This window comes from Aotus nancymaae, unplaced genomic scaffold, assembly GCF_030222135.1.
Source record: "Aotus nancymaae isolate 86718 unplaced genomic scaffold, 86718_ANA_hifiasm-v0.15.2.pri h1tg000041l, whole genome shotgun sequence".
Classification (NCBI taxonomy): domain Eukaryota; kingdom Metazoa; phylum Chordata; class Mammalia; order Primates; family Aotidae; genus Aotus; species Aotus nancymaae.
This window is the reverse complement of record NW_026988455.1, coordinates 17378519-17392648: the sequence shown is the minus strand read 5'-3', so window position 1 is coordinate 17392648 and position 14130 is coordinate 17378519. Positions and strand designations below refer to the sequence as shown.

General features: G+C 40.4%; 1 protein-coding gene across 8 annotated transcripts in view; it reads left to right on the top strand.

The window, feature by feature from the left end:
* The window catches only part of FANCC (FA complementation group C), a 218040-nt gene that overhangs the window by 60392 nt on the left and 143518 nt on the right, over positions 1-14130 (top strand). For all 8 annotated transcript variants that reach the window (XM_012461949.3, XM_064361530.1, XM_064361529.1 and 5 more), the window contains 2 exons: positions 7027-7270; positions 9159-9243. In XM_012461949.3, coding sequence (XP_012317372.2) covers positions 7106-7270; positions 9159-9243 — 250 coding nt within the window. In that variant the 5' untranslated portion in view covers positions 7027-7105. The remainder of the gene's footprint in view (positions 1-7026; positions 7271-9158; positions 9244-14130) is intronic.

Here is a 14130-nt window from a genome sequence, read left to right as displayed (position 1 = left end):
GACCTCCACAAGGAAAACTACAAAACACTGCTGAAAGAAATCATAGATGACACAAATGGGAACATGTCACGTCCCATGCTTATGGATATGTAGAATCAGTATTGTGAAAATGACCATACTGCCAAAAGCAGTCTACAAATTCAATGCAGTTCCCATCAAAATACCACCATCATTACCATCATTCTTCACAGAACTAGAAAAAATAATCCTAAAACTCATATGGAACCAGAAAAGAGCCCACATAACCAAAGCGAGACTATACAAAAAGAAGAAATCTGGAGGCATCACATTACCTGATTTCAAACTCTACTATGAGGCCATAGGCACTAAAACAACTTGGTACTTGTATAAAAATAGGCACATAGACCAGTGGAAGAGAATAGAGAACCCAAAAATAAACACAAATACTTACAGCCAACTGATCTTTGACAAAGCAAAGAAAAACAAAGTGGAGAAAGGACACCCTGTTCAACAAATGGTGCTGGGATAATTGGCTAGCCACATGTAGGAGAATTAAACTGGATCCTCATCTCTCACCTTGTACAAAAACCAACTCAAGATGGATTAAGACTTAAATCTAAGACCTGAAACTATAAAAATTATAGAAGATAACATCAGAAAAACCCTTCTAGACATCGGCTTACACAAAGATTTCATGAGCAAGAACCCAAAAGCGAATGCAACTAAAACAAAGATAAATAGGTGGAACTTACTTAAGCTAAGGAGCTTTTGCATGGCAAAAGGACCAGTCAGCAGAGTAAAGAGACAACCCACATAGTGGGAGAAAATTTTCATGATCTACACAAACGGCAAAGGACTAATACCTAGAATCTATAAGGAACTCAAACAAATTAGCAAGAAAAAAACTGAAGAGTCCTGTTAAGAAGTGGGCTAAGGACATGAATAGACAATTTTTAAAAGAAGATATACAAATGGCCAACAAACATATGAAAAACTGCTCAACATCACTAATGATCAGGGAAACACAAATCAAAACCACAGTGCGATGCTACCTTACTCTCACAAGAATGGCCATAATCAAAAGATAAAAAAATAAAAATAGATGTTGGCATTGATACGGTGAAAATGGAACACTCCTACATTACCAGTGGGAATGTGAAGTGGTACAGCCACTATAGAAAATATTGTGGAGATTCCTTAAATAACTAAAAGTAGATCTACCCTTTGATCCAGCAGTTCCACTACTAGGTATCTACCTAGGGGAAATTAAGTTCTTACATGAAAAAGATACATGCACACACATGTTTATAGCAGCACAATTCTCAATTGCAAACATGTGGAAAGTCCAAATGCCCATCAGTCAACGAGTAGATAAACTATGGTGTATATATATACATATATGATGGAATACTACTCAGCCTTAAAGAGGAATGAATTAATGGCATTCACAGCAACCTGGATGGGACTGGAGACTATCATTCTAAGTGAAGTAACTCAAGAATGGAAAACCAAATGTCATGTGTTCTCACTCACAAGTGGGAGCTAAGCTATGAGGTTGCAAAGGCATAAGAATGATACAGTGGGCTTTGGGGACTCGGGGCACAGGGAAAGGGTGGGAGAGAGATGAGGGATAAAAGGCTACAAACTGGGTTCAGTGTATACAGCTTGGGAGATGGGTGCACCAGAATTTTGAAAGTCACCACTAAAGTACTTACCATATAACCAAATACCACCTGTTCCCCCAAAATCTATGGGAATCAGCCATTTTTTTTTAAAAAGAAATATCTGAAACAGTAATTACTGATAATTTTACAAATTAATGTCAGACACTATACCACAAATACAGGAAGCTTTCTTATTTTGAAAGAAGCCAGAAGAAAAATGCACCTTACCTGTAGAGGAGCAGTACATTCAACTTCTCCTCAGAAACCATGCAAGCAAGAAGAGAGTGGAGTGAAATATTTTAAAATATTTATTTAAAGTGTTGAGAGAAACACCTTACCTTATTAAGAACATGAACTCAGATAGCTCTAGGGATCTAGACTAAGAGAGCCTTTGAATGACTGAGTTCCACCTGTCAGTCTAACTCAAGACTCAGATTCCCAGCAGGGTCGGATTTGCTTAACAAGCGTGATCATCCCACATGTGGCTGATGGCACAAGGCACTTTGATTAACCAAATGCTGGCAGCAGCTGCCACCCCCCACCCCCACCACCGCCGGTCATCACTACCACAGCACCATGTTTCTAGCCCTACTCCAGCCCTAGAGGCTGTGGAGCAGCATATTAAGGATCACTGTACTGCATGATTCCTAAAGCTGTTTCCATTTAAAACAATCAGATATATTTCTGTTGCTGAGCAAAAGATCTGCCATTCTTTTTTTTCTTTTTTCTTTTTGTTTTTGTTTTTTCTTTGAGACAATCTGGCTCTTTCACCCAGGCTGGAGTGTGGAGTGTAGTGGTGTTATCATAGCTCACAGAAGCCTCGAACTCCTAGGCGCAAGCCATCCTCCTGCTTCAGCCGCTAGAGTATCTAGTACTATAGGTACCTGCCATCATGCATGGCTAAGTTTTAAATTATTTTGTAGAGATGAGGTCTTGGTATGTTGCCCAGGCTGGTTGGTCTCAAACTCCTGGCTTCAAGTGATGCTCCTGCCTCCACCTGCCAAAGTGCTGGGATTATAGGCATCCACTGTTCTAGGCCTGCAGTTTTATTTGAGTAAAACGTTTGTCTCTTACTTTTATCAGAAAGTTCTTCATTTTACTGTTCCCAAATATCTAAACTGATCTGCATATAGTGCCATATGAAATATATAAGAAATTTATCAGTTTGTTTCTTCCGTTTATTTCTTCTTCTTTTTTTTTTTTTGAAACATGGTCTTGCTCTGTCTTCCAGGCTGGAGTGCAATGATGCAATCTTGGCTCACTGCAGCCTCCACCTCCTGGGTTCAAGGGATTCTCCTACCTAAACCTCCTCAGTAGCTGGGATTACAGGCTCCTGCTACCACACCCAGCTAATTTTTGTTATTTTCAGTAGAGATGGGGTTTCACCATGTTGGCTAGGCTGGTCTCAAACTCCTGACCTCGGGTAATCCTCCTCGGCCTCCCAAAGTGCAGGGATTACGGGCGTGAGCCACCATGCCCTGCCTCTTCAGTTTATTTCTTTAAGGATACAGACTTCAGAGCCAGACCCTGGATTCAAATTCCACAATCATAGCTCTGCTGTTTACTAGCAGTTACTTCCTTTCAGTTTTTACATAATCTTACTTTGGGCAATTATGTAATCTCTCGGTGCCTCTGTAAAATGGAGATGGTAATAGTACCCATTTCATAGCGTTGCTATGATGATTAAATTAGTATGAATAAAGCATTTAATATACTGCCAAGAGCATTAGTTAAATGTATGCAAGTATAAGCTATTACATTTATAAAATGAGATATTACTAATTAAATTTCACACAGGCAACATAAAAATACATAAAAATTTTTTTGGTTGGGAGTTACCTCTTAAAAATTAAATTACTGGCCAGGCATGGTGGCTCATGCCTATAATCCCAGCATTTTGGGAGGCTGAGGCAGGCAGATCACTTGAGGTCAGGAGGTTGAGACCAGCCTGGCCAACATGGTGAAACCCTGTGTCTCTACTAAAAATACAGAAATTAGCCGGACGTGGTAGCATGTGCATGTAATCCCAGCTACTTGGGTGGCTGAGGCAGGAGAATTGCTTGAACCCAGGAGGTGGAGGTTGCAGTGAGCCTAGATTACTCCCCTGTACTCCAGCCTGGGCGATAAGAGTGAGACTCTGTCTAAAAATAAATAAATAACATTAAAATTAAAATTAAACGACTTCATCTGGAGAAGCATTCTGCTGTGGCATTTAGCTTAGAACTGTACTGTGAGGAATACCAGTGAATTATGCATTCGTTAATTCAGTATTTTTTGAGTGCTTGCCAGGCATATGCTATATTCTAGGAAGACAGGGAATTTACACACTAGTAAAGGAAGTGGTAACTAAGTGAACAGATAAAGCCCAGGATAATTATCGATGTGGTAAGAGCTGTGAAGGAATCAGCAGAAAGGCCTGGGAGGATTTGTTGTGGGCATGAAGCAGATGAGAGGCCTGGGCTGGACTGTGGTGAGCTGTGGAGAGAGGAAACAAGAGCTGTCGGAGAGGCTGCTGGAGCCATGTTCTGCAGGGTCTTCAAAAGTCCAGCAAGGCGCTGGGAATATACAGGGAGTTTGAATTTCTTTTCAAGGAAGCTGTGAAGAGGGTTTTACCCAGGGGAGTGTGCTGGTCTCCCAGCACATTTACATTTGGTAAAGTTGTTTCTGTCTACTGCATAGAGAATGAATTGGGGAGGGGCAAGTCCAGCCTGGCAGCAGACAAGTGCAACACTCCAGGGCTAGGCTGAGTGGCGGGGGGGCAGTGAGGTGGAAGGAAGTGCATGCAGTCAAGTCAGATCACACACATTTATTTTGGCGGTAGACTTGACAGGTGGCGATGATGGCTTGGATGAGGAAGACAATGAGGAGGCAGGGACATTACCTAGATTTTTGGCTAAGTGCCATTTTGACAGTATTGCATTATATTCCCTCTATTATTAAACTTTTTTTTTCATTTTGTTATGATCCTTCCCTCTAGGGAAAAGACCCCATAAGTGCTGAGGCAGGAGCCAAAAGCCTCAGCCTATTTCCATATAAATAATGGAGAAGAGAGTAACTAGAAATATAGTTGTAGTCTTAGTTAATTATAGGTGATCTTAATTCTTTTACTAATGCCTCTCAGATTGGAAGTGTGAACCTGGGGTGACATTGTGAAAAAAATGACACTAAGGCAAGATGCTTTAAGCCCTCTGTCATGCCCGCATAAGGGCTGCTGGAGGGCACCTTGGCTGTGCGGCGGCGCCTTGGCTGTGCGGCATTGCCAGCGCTGGGAAAGTGCCCGCTGTTTAGCCAGCTAGGGAAGGAGACATCCAAAATAGCTGAGACGTCTCCTTCCCCCGAGGAGTTAGGAAGAAACTCCACTTCTCCAAGCTCTTGTGGTAAGGCCTGATGGCTGTCAGGTAGGCCTGCAGACATCTGGGGGCTTAATTGTCTCTATGTGATGCTGTGCTTCAGTGGTCAGGTTCCATGTCTACTCTCATGTTATGCTTCTGCACTTGGTTTCTCTTTTCTTAGAAAAGATAATCAGTAATAGTAATATAAATCTTAATGTTTTTGTTCTTTCTTGATAAGTATGGAAAAAGTGCTGATGCATTATGCTCCTTATTCACTTCGGGTGCCAGAAATTCCTAGCCCCTACCTGAATGACATGTGATGTACTTGACCCTATCACTGCCATGCTCTATCTACCCTGTCCCCAGTCTCCGACCACCAAGACCACGCCATATGTACCTTGCCCCCAGATTTGCAACCCAATTAAATTGAGAGCATCCAGGCATTTGGGGCTACTGCTGTTCTCCGCAATTTGGGTAGCAGTGGACCCCTGGGCCCAAACTCTCTTTTCTCGATCTTGGTGTCTTGTGTCTTTTATTTCTACAATTTCTCATCTCTGCACCAGCCAGGAGGGGCTCACAGAACCCTGTAGGGCTGGCTGGACCCTACACTTGGCTAAACTGTAAATGTTCTAGTATGTGTGCTGCCCAAGTGAACATAAAAACTGCACATTTTTAGGTATTTTAAAACTTTAATTTTTCCAATCTAGATTTTTTTGCATTGCAGCCAAATTGTACAGTTGTCTTAAATTTCTTCTTGTTTTCTTGTTTGGTAATGGGAACCTCCTTTGAGGTTGATATGTTGGATATTTAATTGGGAGCATTTCACCTGTTAATTATGGCTGTTGAGGATTTAAACTTACTTTATTTACTACCAGTCTTTTGAAATTAGATTGCTGAATATCCTCCCTGTACCAGGGAGTGTCAGAGCCAGTGAAGGCCTGCACCTGTTGAGAGGCAGCCTTTCCTCCTCTGTGATTCCTGCTTCCAGCTTCCACTGGCAATGGAGGGGAGGGGTGTGGGATGGGAGGGGGCACTGGAGCCACTGAACCAGCTCCATCTCTGTAACTCCATTGTTCTTTTTAGCATGGCCTTCAGGGGTAGGAAGTCAGGCTTATAAGATTTTATCTACTGTCACTTAGAACCAGTATTCCTCCTCAGAAATTGGAATTTATTATTATTTTACTAAAATAGGGCTTCTTGTGAATGAAGTGAGATCAAGCATATAAAGCAATCTTTCATTAAAAGATTGCTTAAATTGATTAATGTGGAATGAATTACTTTACTTTTTTCTTTTTTCTTTTTTTTTTGAGACGGAGTTTCGCTCTTGTTACCCAGGCTGGAGTGCAATGGCGCGATCTCAGCTCACCGCAACCTCCGCCTCCTGGCTTCAGGCAATTCTCCTGCCTCAGCCTCCTGAGTAGCTGGGATTACAGGCACGCGCCACCACGCCCAGCTAATTTTTTGTATTTTTAGTAGAGACGGGGTTTCACCATGTTGACCAGGATGGTCTCGATCTCTTGACCTCATGATCCACCCGCCTCAGCCTCCCTACTTTTTTCTAAGAAATGAGAAACTGGGAAAAAATTCATTAGACTGTAATGCATAGAGATTTTTTTACATCTAAATGAGAAGCCAGAAATTCGTATAAAACATAAGAACTTCAAAAACATTTCTTAGGCACAGACTATTATTAAACATTCGTGGATGTTTTTGATTTCCTATTACATTAAAATACTCAAATCAACTTCATATTCAGAACATTTAAAAATAGCTCAATCTTAAAAAGAGGATATAAAGTATTATCAGCTGTGTTTTTTGTGCATAATTAGCATGTTCCTGTGGAGATATAATGACTTCTAGCCTAATGATAGTATCATGATAAAAAATTCAGATGGTAAAAATTGGAGCTCCAGCTGGATGACACATTTTATAACAATTCAAAGATGACTCCAGCATAGAAGCCATGCTATTTTAGTTCCTTGTAATCCCCTCTTTACCCATCAATGGGTCATGTAGGCACTGATAAAAGAGCCTTTTAGAAATGCTTCTATTTGTTCCCTTTCTTACAGATTTAATGTATACCCACTATTTCCTTCAGTGCTGGACAGGCTTCTGTGAAGGGGACGTCACCTTTTCCCTTTTTCCAAGATGGCTCAAGATTCAGTAGATCTTTCTTGTGATTATCAGTTCTGGATGCAGAAGCTTTCTGTATGGGATCAGGCTTCCACTTTGGAAACTCAGCAAGACACCTGTCTTCACCTGGCTCAGTTCCAGGAGTTCCTGAGGAAGATGTATGAAGCCTTGAAAGAGATGGTAAGTAGTAGACCAAAATAATGAAGTGATTTTCTGACTTCAGGGTCTCTACCAGATTTCACCAATACAGAATGCCATCCAGAGTTGGGACTTGTGGTATTGACTAAAGTGCCGATGGATTAGGAAGACAAATTACCCAAGAGCTGGTTTCCTAGTATCTGATTTATTATATTACTATAATTTCTTCTTGAGTAGCTGTATTGTCACATGAGACTTCCTGACCAAGCAAGTTGTTTTTAAATAATCAACATTTCATGCTTGTTGTCAAGTATTAAATGGGATTCTTTTAAAGGCCTTTGTGTCCCTTGAATCTTGGAGAATTTGCTACCTGCTAAGCCTTTCCTCCACCCTGTTCTCAAGTTGGCTGTCCTAAGAGATGATAAATATTAAGATTTTTTAATAAATATAATACTTTTTATAAACATTAAGATTTTGACTATCTTTACTGTTATATAATTTATTATTTTCAAAATTTAATATCTTTTTATGGGTGTCATGTTTCTTTCATTATATTTTTATGACTTGGCACTTGTTTATATATTATGAGCTAGTATTTTGCATTTAATTTCAAAATGAAAAGCAAAATTGTCACTTAGCAAAGTGTCCTTGTGTTAAGCTTTTCTTCCCTTAATCAAAGAGCAAATACGAAATTTGAAGAATAATTTGTATTGATAGTATGTGTTCATATGTCCTTAGAAACTAGAAGGAAGATACAGTCTGTGTGAAAAACCAATGCTAATTAAAAAAATTTTTTTTTAATGAGACATATGTAACTTGACTTTTATGTGGTCCCAGAAAGTCGAGGACCAGCCTTGATGCTGGGACACATGTGAGAGATGTTTTGCTGCTGCAGCAGGAAGTGCCCATCATTTCAGCCTACCTGCACATTAGTTTGCTTTTATTTTTTAACTTTTATGAAAGGTAAGAAGTAGAAAAAGGTCCAGTTGTACAATAGCTTGTGTGTTTTTAAATCTTAACTTGTTTTCTATTTGGTTGATCCTTTTTTTGTCAGGGTTTAGATTGTTACAGACTAAATATGATGTCATTTACTATACAGTAATCAAAATAGTAATAAACAGAGATATATACATTTATGCTTTGGCTGTTTTTATTTCTTTATTCAAGTTCCAGAGTTCTTGTTCTTTTAAACCTTCTTTGAAATAGCCTTAGTAGAGCTGAGTTAGTAACCTCTCTTATGTTAGAATAAAAAACCAGGATGAAGATACAGGATTATGTGGTTATTGATCACCAATATTGTGTTTTCCCTTTTTTTTTTTTGAGATGGAATGTCACTCTGTCACCCAGGCTGGAGTGCAATGGCGAGATCTCGACTCACTGCAACCTCCTCCTCCCAGGTTCAAGCAATTCTCCAGCCTCAGCCTCCCAAGTAGCTGGGACTATAGGCACATGCCAGCACGCTTGGCTAATTTTTGTATTTTTAGTAGAGATAGGGTTTCACCATATTGGTCAGGCTGGCTGCGAACTCCTGACCTCAGGTGATCCACCTGCCTTGGCCTCCCAAAGTGCTGGAATTACCGGTGTGAGCCACTGTGTTCAGCCCAGTAATGTGTTTTCAACTCTCGAGCAATCTTTGTTATTTTTAAATAAAGTAGCCGTTCCTGAGTAGAATTAATTTTGCAACACAACTGATTTTACCTAACTATGTCATACATCTTAGTTTGGTGACTAAGGATGAAGTAAGGTGGTTGGTTGCTTTTTAAGCTTTATTTGAATTACTTAGCTAAAGATCTTCTCTAATCCTTTTTTTGTCACCTTTTAAAAATGGTATACTAAACAAGAAGCATTCAGGCTCCCTCAACCTATATCAGTTCAGTCTTTTTGAGTTGCATCATGCCTTTACTGACCAAAATTTAATTTTCTTTCACAGGATTCTAATACAGTTATTGAAAGATTCCCCACAATTGGTCAACTGTTGGCAAAAGCTTGTTGGAATCCTTTTATTTTAGCATATGGTAAGAATCCAAAACGAGTCCTCTCAAAATGGCTATTTTAATCTTCGCATTGTTTCACAGAGGCTTAGATTATGAACCTTTCTTTTATTATTTCTTTTTCTGAAACAGCTTATCAAATGTATTCATTGTTCCATTACAAAGATGGCTTCCTATACTGTTGTTCATGTCTGTGTGTGTAGGTTTGTATAGACACGCACACGCACACGCACACACAATACAAAGAGCTCTATTTTCCAGTGCAGATCTTTAGGAAAGAGCACCCAGTGCAGATCTTTAGGAAAATAGAGCTCTTTGTATTAGAGGACAGAAATTCCTAGATGATTTAGGTGTCTATTTTTGCCTGTAATCACCTTCATAACTTCATTTTAAATTCAGCATAAAATGGCTATACTGATGATACCGAGTTACTTTTGTTTCACAGTTTTATAACAACTCACACTGTTTCCCATGTTGTAAAGTCATACTTCAGAGTCTGAATCCTGCCGTGACTTTGCCTTTGCCTTTGGCTGCTTTGACTTTATTTAAGAGTGCCATTTTGGTTTTATTTAAGGTTGAGAGGAATTTGGGGGCACTTTTGGGGGGAGGTATCCTTCATTGAGCTCCTGCTTGCTGTCCAGTCTCATTTCCTGTTTCATCTTCTACAGCTATACCTCATGGTAGTAGCTGGGTCCTATTACTAACAGTGCTTGAAGGTGCTTTGCATCAGGATTTCTTTTACACTCATTCTCCTTTGCAGTAGCCTTACTGGGCTGAGTTACGAACTGCTGAGAGTATCTCCATGACCTCCAGCATCTTCCTTTAATACACTTACTTCACTGTCTGATGCCCTGGAAGACAGCATGCCTCTCGAGAACAGGAACTGTGGTTTTAGTTCTCTTTGTCATCCTAGGGCCTCCCAAGGAACAGGGCTGAGGTTTGCCTCGGATGGACTTTATTATTAGCTAATGTAATATTTACTTTTCAGATTTTTTAAAGTCAAAGGCTAATTGCATAATATAATGACATTAGAACCCAAAATAAAATGAATATTCCCCTTTGATGTTTTAAAGAATCATAGTTTCCCATTTCTAGGCTGTCATAGTAATTATTGGAAGAGACATGAACTAGGCAGGAAAGGGACAACATGTGTGTTTAGCCCTGTGAACATGCGTGCATGGACACCCACACACTCAGCCTCGCTCACTCCACCCCACCCTCATCTGTCCCTCCTTCTTCCCACTTACACCTCTTCCCCCAACCCCTAAACTTGTTCAAATTCTTGATTCAAAATGGCAAAACTAGTGAGTCAGCAGTGTGTTTACCCACTAAGGCTACGCTTACCTGTCCTAGGTTTATCTGTTGCAGTTAGGTCAGTGTTTCTCAAACATCTTTGACCAGAAATACATTATGTACGTGTGTATGTGTGTATATGTGTATGCACATGGATGTGTGCACACACACACACAATAAAACACATCTGATGAAAGAATGCATACAATAGCCCCCCTCTTTGACTTTTTGCAGTTTCTGTTACCCACAGTATAGTACAATAAGATTTTTTGAGAGAGATCACATTTATATAACTTTTCCTTTTCTTTTCTTTTCTCTCTTTTTTTTTTTTTTTTTTGGGAGGGGGACAGTTTTGCATTTGTTGCCTAGGCTGGAGTGCAATAACGTAGTCTGGGCCCACTGCAACCTCCACCTCCCAGGGTCAAGCAATTCTCCTGCCTCAGCCTCCCAAGTAGCTGGGATTACAGGTGCCTCCACCACACCCAGCTAATTTTTGGATTTTTAATTGAGACGGGGTTTCACCATATTGGCCATGTTGGTCTTGAACTCCTGACCTCAGGTGATTCGCCCACCTTGGCCCCGCAACGTGCTGGGATTACCGGTGTGAGCCACCTTGCCTGGTTTAAGGGATTAACAATGACAACAATGCAATAAATCAACTATAACAATATTGTTAACATAAACATGGGGAGGTTTATGATGTAGTGTGAGAGGCATTGCTCACTTTGTGCTGGGCACTGTTCTCTGTGGACTACATAATGGACCTAATTGAATTCTTGATGATAGTGTTGTGGGGTAGAAAATTATGGATTAGAGTCAGTAAGTCGCTTTCCCTAGAATACAACACTAATAAGAGCCAGAACCTCACTTCTCATGTGACTTTAAAGTCCACCTTGTTGTAGTGTTCTGACTCCATTGGATCACATCCTGTGATCGTAGTGTTCCAGTACTGGCATTCCCACTAGCCAGTTTCACTTGCGTATACATAGTCATTCAGCAGGTATTTACCAAATGGTTTTATTTATTTATTTATTTTGAGACAGAATCTTGTTCTTTCACCCAGGCTGGAGTGCAGTGGCGTGATCTTGGCTCATTACGACCTCCACCTCCTGGGTTCAAGCAATTCTCCTGCCTCTCACTCCTGAGTAGCTGGGATTACTTGCCACCACACCCAGCTAGTTTTTTGTATTTTTAGTAGAGGTGGGGTTTCACTGTGTTAGCCAGAATGGTCTCTATCGCCTGACTTTGTGATCTGCCCGCCTTGGCCTCCCAAAGTGCTGGGATTATAGGTGTGAGCCACTGCACCCGGCCTACCAAGTGTTTTTTTGTGTGTGTGTGCCAGCCCTTAGGAAAACGTGGCTCACCGTCTTTGCCCATTGTGACCTTCCAGTCAGGGAAAAGAGATACCTAAGCAGGTCAGCCTCACTCAATGTGATTGTTTTCTGAATGGGAGTAGCAGTTGCTGAGAGGAACGAGGGTTTCTCAGTAGAGCCCCTACTGGGACTGACTTGAAGATGTGATTCTCTAAGACAGGGCACCTGAACCCGTGGGGTCTCATATTCCTTTTTTTTGTAAAAGTAGGAGGTCAGATTGATTTGTTTTGGTGTCCTTGAACTCATATCTGTCTGTGATCTTTCCTTAGTACCTTATCAGCATTGGCCTTGGCCCCCTCTAACAACCAGAAACAAATTCTCCATCCCTTTCTGTCTCAACGCTTGTGTTACCTTTTGAACTGCCCATAAATTTCAGTTTCCTGTTGAGGTATGCACTGGCTATGAGCTCACAGAGGTGGCTGAACGACATGAAACTCCATGAGCAGTCAAATGTTGCCTGTGTTGCCCCTGTTGTTTCACAAGTTGTGCACTTTATTCCTGGAAGGGATCTTTTCTTATGGTTTTATAATATCAAAATTGCTTTTTAATTACAGTAAAAGCAAACAATTTTCGTCATGGAAAAAAGTAAGCCATATGTAGTGTTCATGGAGAATAGGATCAGAAAAGGGTAATAAGGAAATAGGGTTGATTTGGAAATAAAAAGATACCGAAAAGAGAAGAGACAAAATCGATAATAATGGAAAGCAAGAGAACACCTTTTTATTCGGCAATGTCCTCAGCATAAAAACACTGCCTTCACCTTCTGAAATTCTGGTCCATTGCTTCTAACTCTGCCCTCATGATGAAGCGTAACAGCTGTTACCTCTCTTCTTCACTATTCACTCTATTCTGTATAACAAATTTCTGCCAAACTTAGCAGCTTAAAACAGTGAATATTTATTGTCTTAAAAATGTGCTGCCTTCATACTTTCAGAGTATAGAATTAAAGATTAAACAATTAGTTCAGCTTTTATATGGAATTTCAATTCCAGATATAAAAATAAAATATAAGGTGGCAAGTGTATGTTAACGTCCTTTCCCTTCCACTCATTTTTAGAATCCAAATTTACACTAAGATGGGCTGTCAGCCACTGTCCCTGCAGTGAATCCCAGGCAGTTTCCCATCTCCCTTAACATGCCCTGTGGGATGTTCCAGCCCAAGCTCAGGGCCTCCAGGGAGAAGCCTGAGATGCTAGCCTCTGGAGTGAGTGCTAGTGCCACTCATGAATAACAAGCGTGGCTCATGTTTGTAAATTGCCTAAGCAAAGCAAGCTTTTGCTCATTAGCAGTGCATTTCAGTGCATTGACTCTGGGCAAGAAAAGTCAGCTCCTAAAGGTTGGGTGGAAGTTTCTCTGGCTTCTCTTTTTTTTATTTTTTGGGAGAAAAATAAAAAAAAAATAATAATTTTTCAACTAAGTTTGCATAATCACTCAACACCTGGGGAAACTCCCAGATTTTGGGATTCTTTTAGATTTAAGTTTTATAAACTGACATTTCCTTTTTTTTTTTTTTGGTGGTAAGTGTCTGGTTTTTGGAAATGCTCCCCATCAGATCACGTTCTTTTTAACAACCTGCTGCACGTGTAAGGATGTCATTGGGTGCATCTGTCACACTTGCTGCATGAAGCTAGATAGAATTTCTCCTAATATTTAAACTGTGGGAAGCATAACAGTCACAGTTTTAATTAGTGGCATTGGTTAAACCTGACGAACCCTAGGATCTTTAGTGGTTAAATTATACAACTCTTGAAATGAACAGATCCCAGACAAGCCAGTGCCTTATAATACTTTATTTGAGCTCATAAAAGCTAGGGGGAAAAAAATGAATGGCCTCAGAATAACCCCTGATAAAGTTTTTTTCAGAGCTGTTAAGTTACTGGAAAAGCATAAGCTTATGGATGTTCACAGGGAAAAAATGGGTTTAAAAATTACTTCTAGCATTTTTTAGTTTGTGGATAAAAATACAGAAGTAGTTTACTAGAGTTGGTATGTTTTTATTTCTTTGTTAATGAAGCCCTTAGAAATGCTGCGTTTTGGCCAGGCATAGTAGCTCATGCATGTAATCCCAGCACTTTGGGAGGCCATGGCAGGAGGATCCTTGAGCTCAGGAGTTGGAGACCAGCCTGGGCAACATGGTGAGATCCCATCTCTACAAAAAACCTAAAAATTAGCTGGATGTGGTGGCACACACCTGTGGTCCCAGCTACTCAAGAGGCTGAGGTGGGAGACTCGAGTGAGCCCGGGA